This window comes from Hemicordylus capensis, chromosome 2, assembly GCF_027244095.1.
Source record: "Hemicordylus capensis ecotype Gifberg chromosome 2, rHemCap1.1.pri, whole genome shotgun sequence".
Lineage (NCBI taxonomy): Eukaryota > Metazoa > Chordata > Lepidosauria > Squamata > Cordylidae > Hemicordylus > Hemicordylus capensis.
This window is the reverse complement of record NC_069658.1, coordinates 58301072-58326432: the sequence shown is the minus strand read 5'-3', so window position 1 is coordinate 58326432 and position 25361 is coordinate 58301072. Positions and strand designations below refer to the sequence as shown.

At 41.2% G+C, this 25361-nt stretch overlaps 1 protein-coding gene and 1 long non-coding RNA gene across 26 annotated transcripts in view; both read left to right on the top strand.

Annotated features, from left to right (window-relative positions):
- Positions 1 to 25361, top strand: part of MEF2C (myocyte enhancer factor 2C) — a 256797-nt gene that overhangs the window by 111692 nt on the left and 119744 nt on the right. For all 25 annotated transcript variants that reach the window (XM_053293566.1, XM_053293571.1, XM_053293568.1 and 22 more), the window contains one exon: positions 22042 to 22245. In XM_053293566.1, the coding sequence (XP_053149541.1) occupies positions 22042 to 22245 (204 nt within the window). The remainder of the gene's footprint in view (positions 1 to 22041; positions 22246 to 25361) is intronic.
- Positions 3075 to 5621, top strand: LOC128344089 (uncharacterized). Its single transcript, XR_008315667.1, has 2 exons — positions 3075 to 3153; positions 5328 to 5621. It is a non-coding gene; the product is annotated as an uncharacterized LOC128344089 (long non-coding RNA).

The following is a 25361-nucleotide window of genomic DNA, read 5'->3' as shown; positions in this document are numbered from 1 at the left end:
GAGAGAGAAAATTGTTTTAGAAGATGTGAGAACAAGAGATCCTAAATACTGCTGAACCTTGTAATTTGTGAGTTTTTAGAACACCTATTAATTAACGTATCTTTGAGCGATCCCTCCTTCTGTTACTCTTGAAGGGAAGTGTCATAGCAGAAATCAGCAATCCTCTGTTTGAAAATTTAGGACATGTACTGTTTGAAAAATTGCCATTTGAACAGTTTGGTTAACTCTCTGTTCCATTATTAGCCTGCTACTCTTCTGACAGAAAGGTACTGCAAAAAAGAGGAGGAAGAATGAGGACTCTTTGTGACTTAGCCAGCCCTGCTTTATTACATCCTGTCCAGTCCATAGCAGTTAAGTTGGTTGGTTTAAGCCCGTTCAGTTCCACTGAAGTCATTGATCCTAGATCAGTGTACATCTTAATACTGCAACTTAACTGACTTGTCGATTGGCCTGTAGTGGGGGTGGGATATAATCACTAGAGCCCCAACTTTAGAGGATCTTTCTTCCAGCTCTGTTTGAGCAGGTTGTGGATCAGCATGCTTTTGTCAAGGACAATGGTTCCTTTGCAGGCTATCTCAGTGCTGTCTTGTCCCTGTGAATTATGCTGAGGGATTACAAGAACATGGCAGCAGGCTGATGAAGTGTCCCTGGCTGCTCTTTTTAAAGGTCCTTTCATTTAATGGGGCCTGCCCAGTCGTTACACAAAGGAGGATTTGTCTGGGGAGAATCCTTCAATGGTGCTGCAGCCTACCACTGCTGCTGAATGTAATCATGAAGATGGAATCGAGAGCCTTTGTTAAAAGACGGTCTGAACTAAGCGAGAGAGAAAGAGAGAGATGTTGGAGATGTTAGATTACAAGAAAGTTGTGTACTATAGTAGATGTGCTAGTGATAATTACTGCTTTGGATATTTTCTAGTGAAGACATGCAGAAATAGGGCTGGGATAAAGAAATTGGAAATATATAAGGAATGGAAAATAATAAGTTGGGGAATGTTTTCTTTGAGACAGAAATAAGGATTCAGGTTAAAGAGCTAATTAGGATTAGTAAACCCTGTGAAACTGATTGTCAGAACCCAGAATTTCCAGGCAATCCTGATTAAACTGCTGTGGTTATCTATCCTGATTAAATGCTGGTTAACTGGAGAGGTTTCACCAGGATTGCTCTGAAATTCTGGGTTCTCACACTCCGTTCCACAGGGCTCATTAATCCTGATTCACTTTTTAATCAGGATCCTTGTGATTGTGAACCCAACCAAAGTACTGTTAAACCTGGCCTTCAGATCTTCAAAGTCATTTGTAATGATAATAAATTATTATTTTTAAATGAGATGACTTTATTTACATATATAATTATTAGGCAAATGTAATTATTAACTCCTCTGCTGATGGAGTTACACTGGCTGCCAATAGGTTTCAGGACGAAATACAAAGTGCTAGTTATAGCTTATAAAGCCCTAAATGACTTAGGCCCTGGGTATTTAAGAGAGCGTCTTCTTCACTATGAGCTCCACCACCCATTGAGGTAATCTGAGGAGGTCCGTCTCCAGTTACCACCAACTCGTCTGATGGCTACACAGAGATGGGCCTTCTCTGTTGCTGCCCCGATATTGTAGAATGCACTCCCCACTGAGATATGATCCTCCCCATCTCTGGCAATTTTTAAAAAACATCTAAAAACCCATCTTTTTAACCAAGCTTTCTCAGCCTTTTAAAATTTGTTGGTTTTAATTTTGTGATTGATTTTAAATTGTTGAATTGTTTTAATTTTGTATATGTGTGTTAATTGTTTTATGTTAACTGCCCAGAGATGAAAGTTTGGGTGGTATATAAATGTAATGAATAAAATAATAAATAAATAAATAATTGCATATTTGCTGTAGATCTATTTCTCTATATAAATGGCATAATAGAATTGCTGCAGACCCCAAAAGTTATTGAATCCAATATAGCATCTCTCTGGTGGATATGCTGGTGTGTCCCTTGTGGTTCTTTTTAGAATGTACACCTCTTTAGGACAGGGAATCAGCTGGTTTTTTAAAAATTCCTTTTGCTATGTAAACCACTCAAAGCATTTTTTGTTGAAAAGTGGTATATAGAAGACGATACTAAAGGTGAATAAAGAATCTTTTTTATATGGTCAAGAAGAGCAGGGAGGTCACAGTGAGTTCCTTTTCCCTCCACTCCCTTGGTGACACTAGCACTGTTATTATGGATAGTCAAAATTATTCTGTCAGGTTACCAAATTTCTAAGGAGAGAGACAGGAATAGTTCAAGCAGGGGCTGGTGGCAACAACAACAAAACCCGGCATCATCCCTATCACCACAAGAGTGGATGACGCAATTGGTAGATTTGTGGCTTTTACCTTTCACCAGTAATGTTTGCTCCTACACTGAGCCATTTACAGCTAGGAGTGGCACAGAATTTCAGCTATAATTTTAGATAAACATAAACAATGGCCAAGTGTTGTTCCTTTTTGCTACCACAAATTGTTGGGATGACTTCTGGGTGGAAGAAGTCAATTTTGTCATGTTTTACAAAGTTCCATTATATGTGATAAGACCTGCCAGCAAAACAAGCAAACTTCATTCACTATATATTGGAATGCTAGTCTGTATCTGTTTCCAATTACCATGCAAAGAGGATTGTATTGCTGTGAGTGAAGATGTTTATCTTTCAGTGAGCTCTGGTCCTGTTCCCATTCATGGATACTGTGACCATCTTCCACTACTGCTGTTTTCTCTTTAATTAAGGACTCATTCACTTGACTACTTGAGCCCACACCAGCCTGTGCCTACCCCTGAGGCTGAAGCAGTCATGTGAAAGCTTCACACCATGTCCTGAGCCATTTAGTATGTCAACTCATCAGCTCAGAAAGCTGGGGTTACAATGTCTTCTGCCATGAAAAGTTGATCCATGTTCAGTACAGCTGCCAACTTAGCTTGTGACATCACAGCAAAAAATTGACCCCAAAAAGTGCAGTTGCCATAGGCTTAAAAGTAATGTAAATTATATTCTTGTCCACCAGAATCTGACAGAGTGGTTTTTAGAGTCTTGTGAAAACATGAGGAAAAGCTCAAGATATGCTCGTCTCCTCACTTCTAATTTTATTCACTTCTTCACATGATACTTTCACCCAGAAGTTGGGTCCAGGTACACAACATGCTTATCTTGATTTGTAGAACATAAAATAGAAATAATCTCACTCATTTTTCTCCATCTAATATCTGAAGCAAGCATATTCTGCCAAGTCCCACCTTGTGCAAAACCCTAAATACTAAAATCCTAGGTTGTTTTAAAGAGGTAGGATTTTTTCAATTTGACTTCAGTTTTTAATCTAGTTCATTAATCCTGGAAACTTTGTCCCACCTCTTCTGTAGCACGATGAGTGTGGGAGCTGGGCTCCACTCACGCAAAGCAGATGGCAAATAGCTGGCTTTAAGCATCACTCCACAGCCCAGTGTGGGCAGAGGGGAGAAGGAAGCAAGTTTCTCTTCTTTTGCCTTCCTCCAAAAGCCCTGCCAGGAATATATATCCCTGTGGTTTGGACAACCTGCAAAATAGGCACCTGCACTCAGGTTCACTTTTAGAATGAATGCAGAAACAGGTACAAGTGTACAGACATCTGTACACCCGTACGACTTAATGAGGTCATTCACAAAATCAAAAACTGTGTTCTACCTGAGTTTAGGAGCTGGGTGTACACCCAATTTTCAGTTGTGTGGAAGCAAGAAGTGATTGTGTGGAAGCAAGGTAGGAGGAAAAGCTACCCAGGTTTTTCTCCTACCTTGCTTCCACATAATAACTTCTCCCCAAGTTTTCCTCTTACCTTGCTTCCACACAACTGAAAATTGGGAGCATACATAGCTCCCAAACCCGGGTAGAACACAGTTTTTGATTGTGTGAATGACCTCACTGTCTGAATAGGGTTTCTGTTGCATGTGTTTGTAATGTGTAGTTGGCTCTTCAGTTCAGTTACTATTCAGACATTATGCTGTATGTGCACTTAGGTGTCTGTAAACATATACAGATTTTTGTGTGAATGACTATATCTGCATTCATTTTAAAAGTGAACCTGATGTTTCAAATGCCTCTGTACAGATAGGATGTATGCTGCTGTACCTGTGTTCAGCATAACATAAATAACTGCCCTCTACAGTACTAGAGGGTAGGTATAGGAGAATTGCCTATTTGGAGAGACTCTGCCCTTGTGGAGATGGGAACACTGAGACAGTTGGCCACATGCTTCTGTATTGTTCTTTCTGTTGTGAGCTGTGTTCCAAATACATTGCTCCTCTCATTCTTAGATACACTGACGATTCGGATGAATTTTATATAAACTTAATTCTTTCTGATAAACACACTTATGTCTCTCACTCAGTAGCCAAATTCTGTACAGCAGCAATTAAAATCCACTCATGGTGTGTCAGAAACTGTCAATTTTAATCATCCCTTGTTTTTTCTTTCCTTTTTAATTTTGTTCTATCCTATACTTTAATCTGTCTTCTATGTAACAGATTCTATATGTTTATATGCATGTATATACCCTTGCTAACATGGTAAAGAGGCACCTTTTAACATAGTGATTCTCTTTATTTAGCAGGGGGGAGAGTAACTGGTCCTATCCACCCCCAGCATGATAGATAGATAGATAGATAGATAGATAGATAGATAGATAGATAGATAGATAGATAGATAGATAGATAGATGGATGATAGGAAATTGGCGCCCTAAGTGCAGTTCCAAAAGACCTTGAAGAGCACCTCAACACCATAGGGGCCACAGCAATCACCATCAGCCAATTACAAAAAGCAACTTTACTGGGAACAGCCTATATTTTGTGATGATATCTATAATAATAACAACAATATTGATAATAACATTCAGCCATCCCAGGTCCTGGGGAAGGACTCGATGTCTGGATAAAACAAACCAGTCAATAAGACCTGTCTGACTGTGTAAACAAGAAATAATAATAAATAGCTGAACCCGCACAGAGCATCTGTGCAGTAGTGCACTGAGCCTGTGGCATCCCCCCCACTCCGCCCACCACTCTCTTGCTCGTTGTCTCCTCCCCACAGTTTGTTCATTGATGTGTCTCTCCCGCTTTCTGCTTACCCGCCACCTGCCCCGTTAGCTGAAACTATGCAGAGCAAATGGGCCTGTTTGAAGGCTAGGCACCGCCTTTCCCACCACTCACAAAGCAGCCGAACTTCACGGTCCCTCAGTCCTCATTACCGGCTCCTTGAGGGTGCTCCTTAGATGCTCCCTTCCTGTTGTCCTCCTCCACTGATTGCCTCCTTTCTTCCTCCTTTTTCCCGCCTCAGCCTTTCTGCCTTTCTTCCTCCGTTTCCCCAAGTCTGCCAATTTGAATATGCCGGCCGATTCCCACCAGCCTCCCTTCTTCTTCTGTCTCTGTTCCTCGATTTTCCTGGAGTTTGCCATTCCCCGAGTCCTGCCAGCCTCCCTCACTGCCGCTGCCTCCCAAGGCAATGGCTTCAGGCATCCGCACAACTCCGGATGCCTCCGCACATAGTCCTCAACGCGGTTGTCTGTAAGCGAATTATATAGATAGATGATAACAACAACAACAATAATAAATGTGTATATTAAACCCTCAAGGTTTCTTTTATTTAATCTGGATTGTGTATTTGATCAAAGTTCACAATAAACTGAACTGAACGTGAATAACAGTACCTGTGTACATAGTAACTGTACACTTCTTTTGCAAATGTTAACATAACATGTGAGTAAGACTTATAATCCACCTTGTACTATTTTTATTCGGTGATAAAGGCTGAATTCTTATGTTCAAGTGATAACTGCCTATGGCTTGAGGTAATAAGAGCAATCGTATTTTTTTATATATATACACACACATACATAACCTATTTTTCAGGCAGGGCTAGCTTCCAAAGCAACTTTATGACAAATTCCAACTAAATATTCTATCACGTAAACTTATCCTGTGTGTTTCCAGTTTCAGTGGGCTGTAAATTTGTAGTTGCCTTTTCCTTTTCTCAGCGCTGGTTCACACAGTAGGCCAAGTTTCTATCTTACCTCCTTCAGGCTTTGGCACTAGTTTGAAACTTTAGACCTAGCATGCTTTCCAGTAAGGGCTGGTTTACACACTACCTTATCCCTATAACAGGATATTTGCTCACGGTGATAATACAGGGGTATGTATTATAGGGGTATAATACAGGGGTATGCAACCTTGGTTCTCCAGCAGTTATTGAATTACAAGTTCCATCATCCCCAGTCAATTGTGGCTGGGGATGATGGGAGTTGTAGTTCAGCAACAGCTGGAGAAACAAGATTGCCTACTCCTGGTTTAACAACTTGTTGCTGCATGGAAACATTCTCCTACTTGCACTGAGAGCTTCTGTGTCAGTTACAGATGTTCCTAGCAGCATCTGTAACTGATGTTGAATGACTTCACACAATCCTGAGGATACATGTGGCGAGCCACAGCAGACATTATAATTGCTGCGATAATATCTGAAGCTACAGAAGCCCCCTGACATGAGTTTAAGGTGATGTATAGACTGGTCCTATTTCTTAACTATGGAATAGCCAAGTACTCCTCTCATCTCCCCAAGGGCAGTCTGTCTTAAAGTATCTTAACTATTATTTCATTGCTACTTTGTGAGAGTTGGCTGCCAAGTAATTGCTACTCAACTTCTATTGGTTGAATAGCTTTGCCCATCGGTTGGTTGCAAAGTGAGATATAGATGCAGGCAGCATCAAGGCCCACTTGTCAGAAGGGTGATGTACGGGTTCTTCAGGGAAGGCCTGTGCTCACAAAGGATGGGAAGTGTGATTTTGTAAGACATAAAGAAACACTGAAATGGAGCATTGGAATTTTCTAGTATACTGGAGATGTAGAGAGGAAGTGGTGCTTCAGGAGCAATACCTAGAATTTGAGGGCAGTACAGGGAGTCTGAAAAGAGAATAGAGATGTTCAGTGGTAGAACATGTGCTTTGCATGCAGAATGTCTCAGGTTCAATTCTTGGCATCTGCAGCTAGGGCTAGGAAAGACTCCTGCCTGAAAGCTTGGATAAGCCACTGCTAATCAATGTAGACATTATTGAGTTAGCTGGACCAAAGGTGTGACTCGGCATAAGGAAGCCTCCTATGTTGTGTGAGGAAAGAGGGGGAAGTGTTGGAATTTGCACGTGTGCGCACACACACTCGTACTACATGAGTGATGGGGCTGAGTTTAAAAAAACTCTTCAGAAGCACTGGCGCTTCTCCTGTAGCACAGGTGCTTTGTTCGTCTGGATGTCTGCCACTGACATTGTACAAAGGCAGCTTCTCCCACAGTGTTAGATTGATGGGAAACTACTTCTCATTGCTGCATACCCCCATTTGCATCTTCCATCCCTGGTTCATTCACAACCCCTGCTGACTTGGCAAAGAGGCACCTTTTAATGTGGTGATTCTCTTTATTTAACAAGGGGAGAGTAACTGGTCCTATCCACCCCCAGCACAGTACCTCCAGTGACTGTTGCTGGTGACTGTCATGTTTCTTTTTAGATTGTGAGCCCTTTGGGGAGAGGGTTCCATCTTATTTGTTTGTTTCTCTATGTAAACCGCCCTGAGCCACTTTTGGAAGGGCGGCATAGAAATCAAATGAATAAATAAATTAATCATCCTCATCATCATCATCAACCACCTAATCAGCTGTTGTAAAAAGATCACACAGACTGACTACAAACAAAGGCATGATAAGGTAGCAGGGATGATACACTGGAACATTTGGAAAAAATACAAGCTACCTGTAGCCAAAAATTGGTGGGATAATAAAATTGAAAAAGTTGAAGAAAATGATGATGTAAAAATATTATGGGACTTCCGACTACAAATAGACAAACATCTGCCACACAATACACCAGATATAACTGTAGTCGAGAAGAAAGAAAAACAAGTCAAAATAATCAACATAACAATACCAGGGGATAGCAGAATAGAAGAAAAAGAAACAGACAAACACAAAATACAAAGATCTACAAATTGAGATTGAAAGGCTGTGGCAGAAGAAGACCAAAATAATCCCAGTGGTAATTGGTGCCCTAGGTGCAATTCCAAAACACTTTGAAGAGCACCTCAACACCATAGGGGCCACAGAAATCACCATCAGCCAGTTACAAAAAGCAGCTTTACTGGGAACAGCCTATATTCTGTGACGATATCTATGATAACAGCAAGAACATTGATAATAAAATTCAGCCATCCCAGGTCCTTGGGAAGGACTCGATGTCTGGATAAAACAAACAAAATCAATAACACTTGTCTGACTGTGTAAATAAATAATTATTAATAATAATAAAATACACAGACACATAGCAAAAGTGTAGTGATGTACCAGCTTGAGCATGCAAGCATATAATAAAATGTACATTCTCAGATACAGCCATGCACTGTTTGTGGCCCCTTTCAGCAGCTCTCCAAATAAAAAAAAATCCAGCTGGATGAAGCTTGATCTTGACCGTTTTTACTCATGTCCACTACCTTCATCTGAGGCTTTTCACACACGCATGCAAAACCAGGCTAAGGGAGACCAACCTGTTTTTGAATGCACGTGTCTACCACGAGGATTGGGCCAATCCCAGCATCACCACAGCTGCAAACTCATCTATGAAGCCTCCCTTTAAAATGGTCGTCCAGAGAGATCCGTCTCCAGTTGCCGCCAGCTCGGCTGGTGGCCACACGGGGACAGGCTTTCTTGGTAGTAACCAAGAGACTGCCCCGAGACTTTGGAATGAGCTCCCTACTGAGATACGATCCTCCCCATATCTGACAATTTTTAAAAAGCATTTGAAAACCTATCTCTTCACCCAAGCTTTTTCTGTTCTTTAAAATTTTTAAGGTTTTAATTTGTAGGTGATTTTTAAATTGTTAAATTGTTTAAAGTTTTTGTATATATTTTAACTGTTTTATGCTATTGTTAACCGCCCAGAGATGAAAGTTTGGGGCAGTGTACAAATTTGATTAATTAATAATAATAACAATAATAATAACACTACCTTCGTGTGGTTGTGGGGCTTGTGTGCTCTGAGGAAGGTGAGAGCTATGCCAGAGGTCCAACCATACTGGACAGGTCTCACCAGAGGAGCCAGACAAAGAGTGCCTCTCCCATCAACAATATGGTGAGACGTAACTTTAATAAATCTATACCGGATCGTTCGTCGCCCGGGTCAACAAGGACCGCGCCAGGTGCTGGAGTCCCTAGACATCTGGTGGCAAGTGGGCAACAGGACTCAGGATCTTCAGTTGAGCAACCAGGGCTGAAGACAGCAAAGTTACTGGAAGAAACGTCGCTTAACCGGAAAAAATATATGAAAAATGCCAACAAGGAAATAATGATCTGCTATTACAAGTCTAGTCCAACTAAAAGAGGTTATTTAAAAAGAATGTACCAAATTTGGAAAGAGAAGCATCCAGATACAGAAATAAGAGAACAAAGGCTAACAGACCAGAGAAGATTCATAATAAGAAATAAAGTATTCACAGCAGTTTTGCTGGAAGAACTGGAAAGAGCAACACAGGCTCAAGATATGGAAGAAGAATTACCACCAATTGAAGAAGTTGCTCAGGCGCATCTGGAGGAGGTGTTGGAAATAGAAGATACCACTGTTGCTGAACTGTTTCAAAATCAAAACCAGGCAACCTCCCCTTTGCCTTCACCTCAAAAACCCAAATGCCGTTTAACAGAAAAGCAACAAGAACTAAAGCAAAAAATAACTGAGCACATGAACCAAACAACCACCAGGGTTCGACTTCCAGCTCTAAAAACAGTTGCCAAAAAACAACTTGCTCAGGCATTAAAAGATGTCAATGCTGCACTTGCAGAAATAACAACCAATAATTTGCAAGAAACAAACCAACTAATGTACAGTGCAGCAACAATAACAACACAACAGCTCGGATATAAGATCAGTGGACCTGTAAAAAAAGAAAGTAGTACTTTGCCTAAATGGAAGATTAGATTAGAAAATAAAATCTCCAGACTTAGATCAGATGCTAGTAAATTGAAAGATATGAAAGACAAGAAGCTGAAGAATGAAAACACCAAACAGTACCTAATCAAAAAATACCACCTAGATTCAAGGAGAATTAGAGAAGTTCTTGAAATAATAAAGCAGCAAATAACAGCAGTATCAAAGAAGATTAGCAGATATGAAGCCAGAACTACACAACACAGGCATAATCTCCAATTCCAGTCGAATCAGAGACGTTTCTACCAAAGCATAGAAGGAGAAACTGCAAGAAACATAGAAACACCAAATAAAGAAGAAACAGTGCAATTCTGGTGGAAATTATGGGACAATCCAATAGATTATAATAAAAAAGCAAGATGGATGAAAGACGTCAAAAAATGTAACCAACAAATCAAGATCTAATAACACCAGAATTAATAAGTGAAAGAGCAAAGAAAATTAAAAATTGGACTGCTCCAAGCGACGATGAAATGCATGGCTTTTGGCTTAAACACCTAACAAGCCTTCATAAACAACTATCAAAACAGTTCAATCACATTTTGCAAGGAGGTGATATTGAACAATGGCTAACAACTGGGAAAACTCATCTCATCATGAAAGACCCAGCAAAAGGTGCAGTTCCAAGTAATTATAGACCGATCACCTGTCTGCCAACCGTGTTCAAATTATTAACTGGAATAATAGCAGATGAAGTGATGCAACACTTATTAACTAACAAACAGCTTCCAGTTGAACAGAAAGGAAATTGCCCGGACACCAGAGGCACAAAAGACCAGCTGCTGATTGACAAAATGATTTTAGAAAATTGCAAGAGAAGAAAAACCAATCGAAGTGTTGCATGGATTGACTACAAGAAAGCCTTCGATTCATTGCCTCACACATGGATACTAAAATGTTTAGAAACAATTGGTGTCAGCAAAAACATTCAGATATTTATTTAAAAAGCAATGAGCATGTGGAGTACACAGTTAACAATGACGAGACACTTGGACAGGTTAGCATTAGAAGAGGCATTTTCCAAGGGGACTCACTATCCGCTCTGTTGTTTGTAATCGCCATGACCCCACTTTCACAAATACTAAACAAAACAGGCCTCGGATACCAAACATCTAAAACATCAAATCAAATCAACCATCTGCTGTACCTGGATGATCTGAAGTTGTATGGAAAGTCCCAGTCAGAAATCGAATCACTGCAAAACACTGTCTGTATATTCAGTAGCGATATAGCAAAGGAGTTTGGACTAGACAAGTGTGCTGTATTAATAATGAACAGAGGAAAAATAAGAAAAACAGAAGGAATAGAACTGCCCAATGGAAACAAGATCAAGAACCTGGAAGAGAAAGAATATTACAAATACGTGGGCATTCTCCAGGCTGATAACATTGCACACACTGAAGTTAAAAGAAAAATTGGAAGTGAATACATCAGGAGAGTTAGAAAAATCCTCAAGTCCAAACTCAATGGCGGGAACAACATACAAGCCATAAACACCTGGGCTATAGCTGTTATCAGATACACTGCAGGAATAACAGACTGGAGCCAGGCAGAGCTAGAGATACTAGATCGTAAGACCAGGAAAATCATGACCATTAATCATGTTCTGCACCCCCGCAGTGATGTCGATAGGCTATACCTCCCTTGCAGGTCAGGTGGAAGAGGAATGCTGCAAGTCCATCAAACAGTAGAGGAGGAGAAAAGAGGCCTTGAAGAATATATCAAGGACAGTGAAGAAGATGCACTTAAAATGGTCAAGAACAAGAAACTATTCAACACCAATGAAACAAAGCAGGCCTACAAGAAAGAACAAGTCAAGAACCGAGCAGAAAAATGGAAAAATAAGCCACTGCATGGCCAATATTTGCACAATATAAGTGGAAAATCAGACATCACCAAGACCTGGCAATGGCTTAAGAATGGCAACTTGAAGAAAGAAACAGAGGGTTTAATACTGGCTGCACAAGAACAGGCACTAAGAACAAATGCAATAAGAGCCAAAGTCGAAAAATCCACAACAAACAGCAAGTGCCGCCTTTGTAAAGAAGCAGATGAAACAGTGGACCACCTAATCAGCTGTTGTGAAAGGATTGCACAGACTGACTAAAAACAAAGGCATGACAAAGTAGCAGGGATGATATACTGGAACATCTGCAAAAAATACAAGCTACCTGTAGCCAAACATTGGTGGGACCATAAAATTGAAAAAGTTGAAGAAAATGAAGATGTAAAAATATTATGGGACTTCTGACTACAAACAGACAAACATCTGCCACACAATACAGCAGATATAACTGTAGTAGAGAAGAAAGAAAAGCAAGTCAAAATAATCGACATAGCAATGCCAGGGGATAGCAGAATAGAAGAAATGCCCCTCCCCTTTGGACGTGTGCAGAGGGGAGGGCAATTTGTCACAGCCCCTCTGCACTCGGCCGAAAAGAGTGCCCATTGGATGGGCAGGAGCAGTGGGCTGGGTTTACAGCTGTTAGGAGGCCGGCTCCCGCCCCCTGGCCTTCAGTTCAGCCAGGCATCCCCTCCCTCCCATCCCCTTTTTCCGAGCAGGTTTAGTGACTGGTCGCCCTACCAGGGGCCGAGTAGGAATTTTTTGCTCCTAACGGATTGGCCACAGTTAGGGGTTTTTCGCCTACTCTGTTCTGTAAAGGGAAGAATTAGTTGAGCTAGGCAGGTCACAACGAGGCAGGAACAGTGTGGGCTGGGGGGGGGTATCTTGAGGTAAGACCTTCGGTGAGCTCCTTTGGATAATTAAGAGGTGGACTGGTCAATCGCTCCCCTGTGGTTTGTGCGGCCCGGGGAGAATTGGTTGGCCAGGAAACCGGCTTCAGGACTTCGCTAACCTTTGGGCTGAGCGGTCCGGGGTGGGCAAAGGCCTAGAAGTATCCAGGCCCCCTTTTAAGGAAGGGGGTTGGCTTTGAGGGGGAGGGGCAGGTTTTCTACCTGCCTGTTTCCTGAGCCAGGGTGTGTCACCCTGTAAGGTGCGGGCAGGATAGTGGTTTCCTTACCCGGCCTTAGTAGGGCCACACTGTTGTGGTAGGGTGGTGATTATCAACCTGTTTACAGTTGGCTATGCCTTTTGTGTTGCTTAATAAAGTTGTGGTCCTTTCCCCATTAAAATAAGTCTCTGTGTCTCTTTTGGGTCGGGGTCTGGGGACAAAAGAAATCGAAAAAATCACCAAATACAAAGATCTACAAATTGAAATTGAAAGGCTGTGGCAGAAAAAGACCAAAATAATCCCAGTGGTAATTGGCGCCCTGGGTGCAGTTCCAAAAGACCTTGAAGAGCACCTCAACACCATAGGGGCCACAGAAATCACCATCAGCCAATTACAAAAATCAGCTTTACTGGGAACAGCCTATATTCTGCGACGATATCTATAACAACTGACAATAAAATTCAGCCATCCCAGGTCGTTGGGAAGGACTCGATGTCTGGATAAAACAAACCAGTCAATAATACCTGTCTGACTGTGTAAAATAATAATAATAATAATAAATAAAATGAGGTTAAGGGAGCGAGTGTTCCCTTAACCTCATTTTTAAGATCGTCTGTGAGCTGTGGCTCTAAGCAGCCACGGCAACAGACTCGATGAGGGGAGGGGGATCCCTATAATACACCATGTACATGCGTGGTGCATTTTTGGAGCTCCAGGGAGTGGGGTGACACGTTCTGGCACCTGGACCCTTGGAACTGCTGACAACAGCCGGTTCTTTTCTGGTCAGGCAATCCACTTGCCCAGGGAAGGTGGAATGATTGTCTGTGGGGAGGTAAGCTCTTTAGGGCTTCTTCCCGACAAACCTTGTTGCCCTGTTCTCGTGAACAGTGAGAAAGGGCTCTCTGTCTTACTCTGAGCAAGGGAGGTGGTGCAGGCAAGAGAACTAGGTAAGAGTTTTGGAATTTTTGTTCTTGCACCCATTCCTCCTCCTGAAAAGCAAAAATGATTGGGTGCTGAGAGAGAAAGTTGCTGCTGCTGTAGTGTACCTGCTGCCCAGGAAAAGGCTGCTGAATCTTTCTAATCATCTTCTCTTGGTCTACTGAAACATTCATTCCTGGGGGGCTAGAGCCAGCTATTGCATTGACACATCTGATCCAAACCTCCTCTCTGGCTGATGTTTGAGCTGAAGTGTCAGAGTTTTAACCCCTTTCTCATAGTCCCGATATTATGAGCTGCTCCTGCTGCTATTATTAATTATTATTATTATTATATAGCATTTATGTACTATCAGTTCAACAAAAAGTTCTCAAAATAGTTTATTTAGCCAAAAGAATGAGAAAATGTGTCCCCTATTCTAAAAAAGACTCATGATCCAAAAGAAAAAGTAGAGATGTGCAGAATGTTCCAAGCTTGAAATGTTCTGACTGAAAATGGGCTGTTTTGAGTGTTTCAAGCTCGAAGCAGAACACCTTTGAAATGAAGGGCGTGTTTTGAGCTTGGAATGGAATGACCCCATTCCACGCCAGAACATCTTGAGCTCAAAACATTCTGCACATCGACATTTGATGGCTGTTGTGCATATGCTGAGGTCAGAAGAGTGCTGTAGGTGGGGCAGCCTCGGTGTGAGATGACAGGTGGGGTGCCACTGCTCGTGGGGGCCCATAGGTGCGAGTGGTAATCAGATGATGATTTTTAAAGGTACCTCTCCCTTCACCTTGCCAAAATGATGCTCAGAACACTTGAGACATTATGAGCTCACTCCATTGGAACAACCAGTAGTTCTGGCAGAACATTCTGGGCATTTGCGTTCCATTGGAATGCAAATCCTGTTCCATGCACATCCCTACAGAGGAGCAGCATCCACTGGACATATGCTGTGCTGGGCTGAATAGGGACAGTTGCTCTCTCACTCCCCTCCAAATATAAGAAATATAACACTTTAAAAGGCACCTCCCAGTTAGCAGGGGAGGCCAGCTGCTTTCTACAAGGCCCCAGCCTTCTCTGTCATTCTAAACCAAGCATCCCCAAACTGCGGCCCTCCAGATGTTGCTGAACTACAACTTCCAGCATACCCAGCCACAAAAAAATGTGTCTAGGGATGCTGGGAGTTGTAGTTCAGCAACATCTGGAGGGCCACAGTTTGGGGATGCCTGTTCTAAACTTTTAAACTGCACTGTTTCCTCCTAGTATCTTTTGCAGGCATACATTTAAATATACAGGTCATCTCCATCCTATGTGCATATTTAATCACTGCTTGTCTAACAGACTTCCCATGCTCAGCATGCCTAGTCTGATGGGTTCATTCCTGAGAGCTCCACAATTCAGTGCAAAGGGAAAGGTTGCCATTTCAGTATTTAATCTAAGCATCAACATGTCTGGGTCTGTCCCTAATTAAGTCACTCTTCATTTTGTCTATAGTCAGCTATGGCACTGAGCACTATGAATAAATCTTTCAGAAATCTTCTAAAACAGGTAGGGCATGATAGCATTTTCATGTGTGTAAATTACTGCAACCAAATTGAGCTTCCTTCTTGAGCACAGAGTCGCATATTCAGGAGTCAAGATGACTTGCCCTGAGACAAAACAATGACTTGTTTTAATAATGCATGATTAATGATAAATAAAATAAATAATGATCTATTAATTCTTATGTATTCAGCAGACTTTTGCCAAACTAAATATCATGTCTGCCCTCTCAATCAATGCTTATCAACTAATTTTAATTAGCTGAATTGCTAATACTGTATAGCAGACTGGAGACCAATTACACAGTTTTTGAAAGTATGTATTGGTTTTTATATTCATGTGTATTTAAAAGTTAATATACTTTTGTTCAATGTATGTATGAATAACAGAAAAAGAAAATTCATTCTGAAATTCCTTTCAGGCAGAGCTTAATAATTTCTTGCACTTTCCAACATCTCTCAAAGAATAGATGTATTCATATTGTAAAAGATGTATTATTGTAAAAGTATGTTACCAATGATTTATGATATTGTTTTAAATACAAAAAAGTTTTTAACTGTAAATGAGTGGCATACCTAAAGGAATAGTGAAATTTCTCTTTCACTTTAGAAACAGTATGCATGAAAACAGATTTATCTCTCCGTGAACAATGGCAGGATCATTATATAAATACATTTAGGGAAGATGCTAATGAATTTAATTCTGAGAAATTAAGAATGCATTTTAAAGGAAAAATGAAGTTAAACTGTTTGCTATTCTGTCATCATTTTAATTTGCAATGTAGTGAATAGAAATCGTAAGCAATGGTCCGTGACATGTCTTATGAAAATTAGTGTATGCTGTGTAGCACATTTATGTGGTCTCCCTAAATGTCCAGGAGCACCTAACAGTAAACACAAACAGTGGCCTTAAAGATATTTCTGTCCCAAAGTGTACTTTGATGGCGAGAAGCTGTAAGACGCTAAATTCTGAGGTTTCTCTGCAACAGAAACCATACTATATACAGATACTCCTCCTCCAGAGCTGTGGTCTGCAAACCTGATTGAAAATAGCTTTGGTGCAACACAGTATGTGGGGTTCGTGCATCCTACTCATTCCATGTCCTCGGCTGTTTAACCTTTTCTTTAAAAAAAGAAATCACAGATGTACTCATGTCACTTGAAAAATGTATTGCCATTTCCTGCAAAGCACAGACAATATTGAAAGAACATTAAATCATTTGATGGTGGCCCTATGGTTTGGCTCTCCCACCCCCTTCTGCATATGATCACTTACAGTGGGGAAGGCACACTTGACTTCAGGTGCTTTGGGGGACCTACATCCAAGATCATTTACTACAGCTTAGTGAACCTTTTCAGCCATACCTTTGTACTCATTCTGGGACGATTCTCATGATTGCCCTGGGCAGGCAGGGAGGGTGCAGTGGGGAGGCTGCTTTTCACTTACCTTCCCTCCAGACAGCCAAGCAGGTCGGCTTTGGCACACCTCCCAAACATCCACACGGACAGCCCTGCTCCATGAAGCATGAAGCAGGGCGGAGGGATCCAGGGCCGGAACTTGTTGTTCCAGTCTCCAGGCATCCCTCAATGCAAAGCACATTGCGTTGGGGATTTCCCCCCTCTGACAGGTGCTCTATGCACTCATCTCTGTGATTTTTCGGGCTGCACACAGCCCAAGGAATCACACGATTCCCAGCACCTTTAACCTTGGCTAAAAGCCAGAGTTATTAAGGAGTTTAGACAGGAGGGGAGGGGAGCAGAGGGTTCTGCAAGGATCCCACCGCTTCTCACGTCCAGCCTAACCTTGCTTGGGGCAGCCCAGGCAACTTTAGGCTGGTCATGAGAAAAGCCTCACTATCAGAGAAAAGCCTCACTATTAAATTGAGGTAGGAGGGTAGAGAGGAGAGCTGGTCTTGTGATAGCAAGTATGACTTGACCCCTTAGCTAAGCAGGGTCCAGCCTGCCCTGGTTGCTATGAATGGGAGACTTGATGGTTGAGCACAGTAAGATATTCCCCTCAGGGGATGGAGCCACTCTGGGAAGAGCAGAAGGTTTCAAGTTCCCTCCCTGGCTTCTCCAAGATAGGGCTGAGAGATACTCCTGCCTGCAACCTCTGGGGAAGCTGCTGCCAGTCTGTGAAGACAAGACTGAGCTAGCTCGGCCAATGGTTTGACTGAGTATATGGCAGCTTCCTATGTTCCTCGTGTGAGTTTTTCTTACTTGTGTGGTATGCTTATGGGTGTCATGGTCCTCAGTTGAAAGGTTGGGATCCCAAAGTGCATCATGTCCAAACCTTAGGTGGGGCCATAGCAGTGGTGTTGTGATGTTGCCACTTCTGCTGTGTCATTGTTTTGTGGGGGAAGAAGGAAAATGCATGTCCACTTGCAAAAGAGGATGGGGGCCACTGTGTGTCTCAGAGTTATGCAGCAGAAGTGATTTCAGGAGGTCCACCTTTACTCAGCTCTGCATAGCAAGTTGTACCTTATCACCATCACTTTTATAGTTTAGCAAAATGCCATAACAAAATTTTAAACAAGAAAGAAACAAAACTGCAGGTGGCCAATCAATTTAGCTATTAAGTTGTACCTGATCAATTTCCTTCTACGCTGTCATTAAAGATGCAGGAGCCCTGCTTTTCCCTTTGTATCTAGTCATCGCATTTACTATGATTATTGTTGGCATCATTTATATTTTTATTTTACTTTTTAGCAACCTGAAAACATTTTATTAAAATATTAATAATTAAAATATTTTGGTGAGGGTGGAGAATTTCTCTTTGACAGGTTATTACTAGTGGAGCTGCAGTCTAGTTGGTCCAAGTTTCTGCCTTTCTTGGTCACTGGCTTGTCTGGTGGCTACTTGGGGACGGGACTTCTCCATTGCTGCCCCGAGGCTTTGGAACACACTTCCTGCTGAAATAAGAGCCTTCCCATCTCTTACAACTTTTAAAAGGGCTGTCAAGATGCATTTTTTCACCCAGGCTTTTAATTAGATACTGTTTTAATTGTGTTTTAATAGTTTTAACTTTTTAATTTTAATTGTTGAAATGTTTACATTTTGGGCAGTATAGAAATGAAATGAAATAAATAAATCCATCCATCCATCCATCCATCTATCCAGTACCAGAAAGGCTTCAGTCCTATATTCAACATTACATTATATTCAACATTTTTGTGTTCTGTGTACAGTGTAAACAGGTATAGATCTGTGCACAAGTACGGTTATTCATGTTATGTTGAATGTAGGTACAATAGTACACTTCCTATCTGTACCAATCATTGAGGGACCTATGCCCAGGTTCATTTTCTAAAATGAAAATCATTCACACATAAGAACTTAGGGAGCTGCCATATACTGAGTCAAACCATTGTTCTGTCTGGCTCAGTATTGTCTACACAGACTGGTAGCGGCTTCTCCAAGGTTGCAGGCAGAAATATCTCCCAGCCTATCAAGCATGCCTATCTTGGAGATGCCAGGGAGGCAACTTCGAACCTTCTGCTTGCAATCATGCTGATGCTCTTCCCAGAAAGGCTGCATCCCTTAAGGGGAATATCTTACAGTGCTCACACATGTAGTCTCCCATTCATATGCAACCAGGGCAGACCCTGCTTAGCAAAGGGGACAAATCATGCTTGCTACCAGAAAACCAAAAACATATATTTGTGCACTGACATCTGAATGCAGGTACAACATTATAGGGCAATTCACATTACCATAAACAGGATATGACTAGGAGACAAGGCCTACCCTGTTTTGGGAGCTGGGCATACTTCCGTTTTGCAATGGTGTGTTAGATAAAAACAAGGGAGGAGGTAGAAACCTCTTCGTCAAGCTCCAGTTGGATAGGGCTGCCCCTGTCCTGCACTAATTCCATCCCCTGCTTCTAAACAAGGAAGGTGGAAAAACCATCCTACCCAGCTAAATCTTTACAGATGATCAAGCCTCCTACCTTGTTTTTATTTAATACAGGATTGCAAAACTTGTGTTGCAGTCTTGAAACTGGGTAGAACTCATTTCTTACCCAGTTCATGGTTGCAGGGGCATAGCAAGGTTGGAGTGGGCCCAGAGACAAGATTTTAAAATGTGCCCCCCGTCACTGAAGCTCAGCTCATGAAGTAAAGAAATCTTAAATGAGGCTGAATAGTGGTAACAAGAAGCATAGTGTAGTATAATTCAGTATATCCTAAATTATTTTTTAAAAGGTTTTGTAACTTGTGGACGATGCAAGTCATTTAATGGTACTAGAGAAAGACATGCTGTTATGGTAGCTCCAGGTCTTAACTCTCACATCAGTTTCGGAGGAGGAATACAATGGAAGGAAGCCCGGGCAGGTGTGCGGCTGAGAGAGTCAGTCATGTGACTTGCTTCTGAGGGCCCCCAAGGCAGTGGGCCCCCAGACAACTGTTTCCCCTTGCCCTATTTTAGTTATGCCCGTGCATGGTTGTGTGAAGTGCCCTAAGGCTCTGGCGAGTGAGCTAAAGAGTAGATTAGGGATAGAAGCACATGGATTTTGGTTTTCTTAACTAAAATGTTCCTAGAGGGACCTCCTGAAATCAGACAACCCAATCCACTGTATAGTTCAGCCACATTATTCCCAATGACTTCAGTTATTCAAGGATTTCCCCAGAACATGTTCTACTGGACTTGAACAGTGTTGTATGCTGGTTGACTTGTAGAACATAGTTAAATCTTATGATGCAGTCCTTCAAGCTTGCTGGTTAAGTATAGATACTTAGTTGCTGGCTGTCAATTGGCTTATATGCAACTGTTCTGATTTAACCACATGGCGGACTGAGATGTCATTGAAAAGGGGGGAAGTACAGTGCAGTTGCAATATACAGATTATTTTAAAAATATGCAATGATTTAAGACTGGTATAATCTTTTGGTAAATATATTTTTGTAACAGAAGCAAAAGGATGGAGGTGGCAACATGTAACATCATTCAGTCTACATTGTGGGGGAAATGTACAGAGAATTGGCCTCTAGCCATATTTCTTTGAGGTGGACTAACTGGTGGGATTAGACAGACTTAATGTCACGTTTTCCATGGCATGACCAGCTGAGATCTCATGGTAGGCTGGGGCTGCAGTTAGCATTAGCCTGCATTAGGCATGTAAGAAGATAAAACAGCAGCTTTATGAGCCATGTACAGTGGAGTCTTTTATGCCTAGGAATGATCCATGTGCAGAGAGACTTTTGCTTATAGCGTTAAAGAACTGATAGTAACTAGCATCTGATTACACATGGAGCTGTGCTGTACTCACCAAGTCACATCTCTGGTGTGTGCAAGGAAGAAGTGACCAAGTACCATTTTTGGTTTTGACAGGTGCTTCTTCTCCAAGGAGCCCCCCCCTTTTTTTTAACCAAGGTGTTTTGTTTTTACATGGTGGAGTCACTTGAAAATAGACAAAGAAATCCAGTTTCAATCTGCTGGTCTTGCTTATCATGAGGCAATGGTTTTAAATGGTGCCGTTGTATATTATAGCCTCAAAAGAAGGAATGGATGAAGAACTGCTGTTTGCTATAACTGCCGTTGCTATAACAATCGCCCTGAGCCATTTTTGGAGGGGCGGGTATATAAATCAAATAAATAAATACATAATCTCCCTTGCATTTCACCATGCACGTGACCTTTTTACTTGTGTACAGAATATAAAATGAGAAATTGCCTGCACTGTGTTTCGCTGGATTTATAAGTGGACATAAATTGCTTTTTCCTATTGTTATTTCTTAGCTATTATAAGAGGTAATTTCAAAAATTGGTTACAAAAACTGACTTTATTGTATCTGATTTGGATTATTATTTTACTTGAACACTATTATAATTAGCAAACAAATCTTCATTATTGAGAGTGGGGGAGGAATAACCTGGCTGGGGGGGGCGGTTAGCAGGGGTAGAAGAGAAATAAATAGAAGCACTTAGTCCATTTTTATTTAATTTTGTATGTATCAATGTAACATGTGTAAATATATGCCTGGTTTGTTGGTGCTTATATTAGCTTCTTCTTCCTTAATTAATAACCTGTTGACATTGGACAACGTGAAGTGAAATTAATTTAAAGTGTTATATTTTATATATGTGACTATTTTGCAAAGTGAAACTAGATTATGGTACTGATAAGGGGTCATTTTAGTGACAGGAGAAACTCCACAGAGCTACCCTCTCCACTGAAGGGAATGCATTAAAAAAAAAAAATTCTGTGATTGAAGTCAAGGTGCCAAATGTTATCAGTTTAAAGCAAATGCATATATGATACTGCTAATGTATTGAAAAACTGTTGCATAAGCAACAAGTTAAGTCTATTGAATTGCCTTATTATGCAGAAAGCTCCTGTGCCAGTCCTTTGAACTGATAAATAAGACCAGAAACATGCAGATTAGATTAATGGATATGCTTCTCGCCTTTCTTTCCTCCATTTGGTTTTGGTGGATATTTCTTTCTTCCATTACTTGCTCCTCCAAGATATTTATATTTGATGTTCAAACTATAGCTTGGTTGGTTCACTTCCCTCCTGAACTTGTAAAATTCCAGATATTATAGCAATTGCAAAGTAATATTTCATGAAAAGCAAAAGATCTATAAAAGGATAAAACTTAATTTTTGCTCTCTCTTTTTTTTAGGTGACATTTACGAAGAGGAAATTTGGGTTAATGAAGAAGGCTTATGAGTTGAGTGTTCTGTGTGACTGTGAGATTGCTCTAATAATCTTCAATAGCACCAACAAACTGTTCCAGTATGCCAGCACTGATATGGACAAGGTGTTGCTGAAGTATACAGAGTATAATGAGCCACATGAGAGTCGAACGAATTCAGATATTGTCGAGGTAAGAATACATCTCTTGCTATTTTTTCTACACCTTTCTATGCAATTTAGACTGGACTTTATGTAGTTTCAGACTGGCTATTATTTGTTGAAGTTCAAGTGAAATTATTATACATATTCATTCTTCAATGCATAAATGATTGAATTCAGGAGAAAAATATTATACATCCTGGGTTATTTATTTTATCTTTATTACATTCATATCCCGCTCTTCCTCCAGGGAGGCCAGAGGTTATGGTTATGTTTGCTTTCACAACAAGCCTGTGAGGTAGGTTAGGCTGAGAGAAACATGACTGGCCCAGAGTCACCCAGGGAGCTTCATGGCTGAATGAACTTGGATCTTCCTGGTCCTAGGCCAATACTCTAACTACTACGCCATGCCAGCTTTTCAAAATTTATTTATTTATTTATTTATTTATTTATTTATTAGATTTGTACACCGTCCCAAACTTTCATCTCTGGGCGGTTAACAATAGCATTAAAAAGTTAAAAACATATACAAAAATTAAAAACAATTTAACAATTTAAAAATAAACCAGAAACTAAAACCTAAAAATTTAGCAAGCTGAGAAAGCTTCCATGTTGCTTCCATGTATGTGTTATTGAAGAATTTACCTCTGCAAACTTATTTCAAGCCCCCAAATACAAGATTTTAGCTGCTTAAAACCTCAAATGTAAAAATGTTCTTTTTGCCATTCAATACATTTTTAAGATGGTTGCAAGTTATGCATCATTTAAGGCTTGAACCTTTCAAAGTCAGCCAGGCTCATACATGTACTTGGATGTATTGGTCAAATACATTTTGAAATGTATATTTTGCTTCTTTGCAGGAAAAAAAAAACATTCTCAAATTCTCTATCTAGCTGCCATTGGTTTACTCTGCAAGCATTTGGCAGTACCTTAAGCAGAAATGTAAACAGATAATGTTGGATCGCCTTAGGCAGCCTTAACATTCTTCCGGCAAATTCTTATTTCATTGTAACACACTCTAGGAGGTTTGCTGCTTATTTCTGTGGAGCTAGAATTTAATTGTCTTTCTGCTTGGCAGCTTCCTCCTAGTTCTATGCTTTAACTCAAAACCAGAAGTGCACCAAACAATCCCACAAAAAGAAGGCAGCAGGTTATATGGGGGTTTATATGTGTGACTTCTCTGTGAGTACCACACCCCACTTGCTGACAATTTAGTTCTTGGCTTGAGGAGTTTGGCATATTCATCTAAGCCTTCCCCAAAACCCAGAACAAATGCATGCAAATACTCTAGTTTTGAAAGAATTTATGGATTTCAGTGAGAGTGTATACTAAGAGATCGTTCCAAAATAATGGTTTAATGTATGTTGTGAGTTTGGTTTGGTTTTGACTTTTTCTCACCTTCTGGAGCAAGTGGCCTTATTTTGTGGCCCATCATTGCCTTAACTCCATGCTGATTCTTTAGAAGTTCTTCTCGGTTTTTACAACAGGCAATTTCACCTCAGTTTTTAACTGTACAGAGGGTGTCAGTAATGGGGGCGCATCACTGAGTGTTTATATAATACAATGTAAAATGTACTTCCTCATAAAAGATTTAGATGTCATTAGCACTACACAGCGAATAAGTCAGATAACCTCAAAAATAACAAACATAGATGGACTCCTTTCTACAAAAGTGGCTGTGAATGAATAATGCACTTTTTTGCGCCAAGTGAGGGGAGTACATAATTATGTGAGGGACATTAAAGAGAGGCTGCCATACTTTTTGCTGCATTGGTTGAAAATAACAAGATGCATTGGTTGGAAGATGCATACAAATGTCCTATTATGACCCCCCCTCCCCCCGTGGACACTTACTGTTTTGAGATCAAGGTCCTTTAACCCCATATCATTCCATCTTCTCCTGACAAATGGGAGAAGATTCTATAGACAGAATTCTTGGTCATTAGTTCAGCATTTTGGTTCCTGTGGCAAATTTAAAAAATGATGGCAATGTCTTATATTCTGGAGCTCTTAGGCTTAGCAGTCCTTCCCCTCCCATCCAGTATTTCTCTGTGGCTTCGCTTGCCCTAATATGGACTCGTACATACACCTGCACCAGCTGCCCGACCCCTTTGTCAGTGTCTCACCCTCAACTCTTTCCTGGCCCCATTAGAATTGTATCTTGTAAAGATGTGTTTAGGGGTCTGCAAAGAAATGGGATTATTTTGTGAACTGTTTAGATGAGTTAATATCAAATAATGTGCCCTTTGGTTTCAAAAGAGAAGTGTCATAAGGCAGATGCCAAAAACAAAATGAACAAAAATGAACCATCATCCAGGGCCAGCCCAAGGATTTGGGATGCTCCAGGCGAAGCCTGGCTTTGGTGTCCCTTGGCCAGGCAGGTGGGCACCTCCAGGCAAGTGGGCAGGAGCCCACATGCTCAACTTGCTGCCTCTGCCTGCCACTCCTGCTGCTGGCTGCTTCTGCCACAGCATGATATAATGCCATCTGGGCAGCTGGCCGGCTTGCCACAGCACATTATAATGATGCTGCTGTGCGATGTGACAACAGCATTATAACATCTTGCCATGACAGGCCAACAACAGGAGCAGTGGGCGGGCAGGCATCTAGCATGGAGAGCGCCCACTTGGTCACCTGCCCAGTCAGTGATAGTGGGGCTCACTCTAGTGTGGGTCATGTGTGACCCAAGCCATTGGCGCCTCTCCCTGCTTTGCACCCTGGGTGACGGCTTAGTTCACCTAGCGGACCAGCCCTGTCACCCTCCATACAGTCTTTTCATTTGTTGTCCCAGGCATATAAGAATGTGCAGAGAGGGAGCAGGATAGCTCCTACTGGCCCCACCCTCTGTTCTCTATAGCCCTTTTAGATGTTGTATTGCTCGTGCGTATAGGTGTCTGTAGTGTATGCATGTACATGTTCTTGTGTGAATGAATGTACATGTGTTCATTTTAAAAGTAAGAAATGAAGAAAAATGAGAAGCACCCAATCAAAGTGCAGAAAAAGGGAGACCAAAGCCCCACAGTGCTGTGAAATTGTTTACTGCAGCCCAATGCATATCGGCCGAAGCCTTCTTTAGGGGCAAAATATATTCCAATGAAATCCTGTCATACAAAACCAACTTCTCCACAAACAGGTAAAAGCATTCTT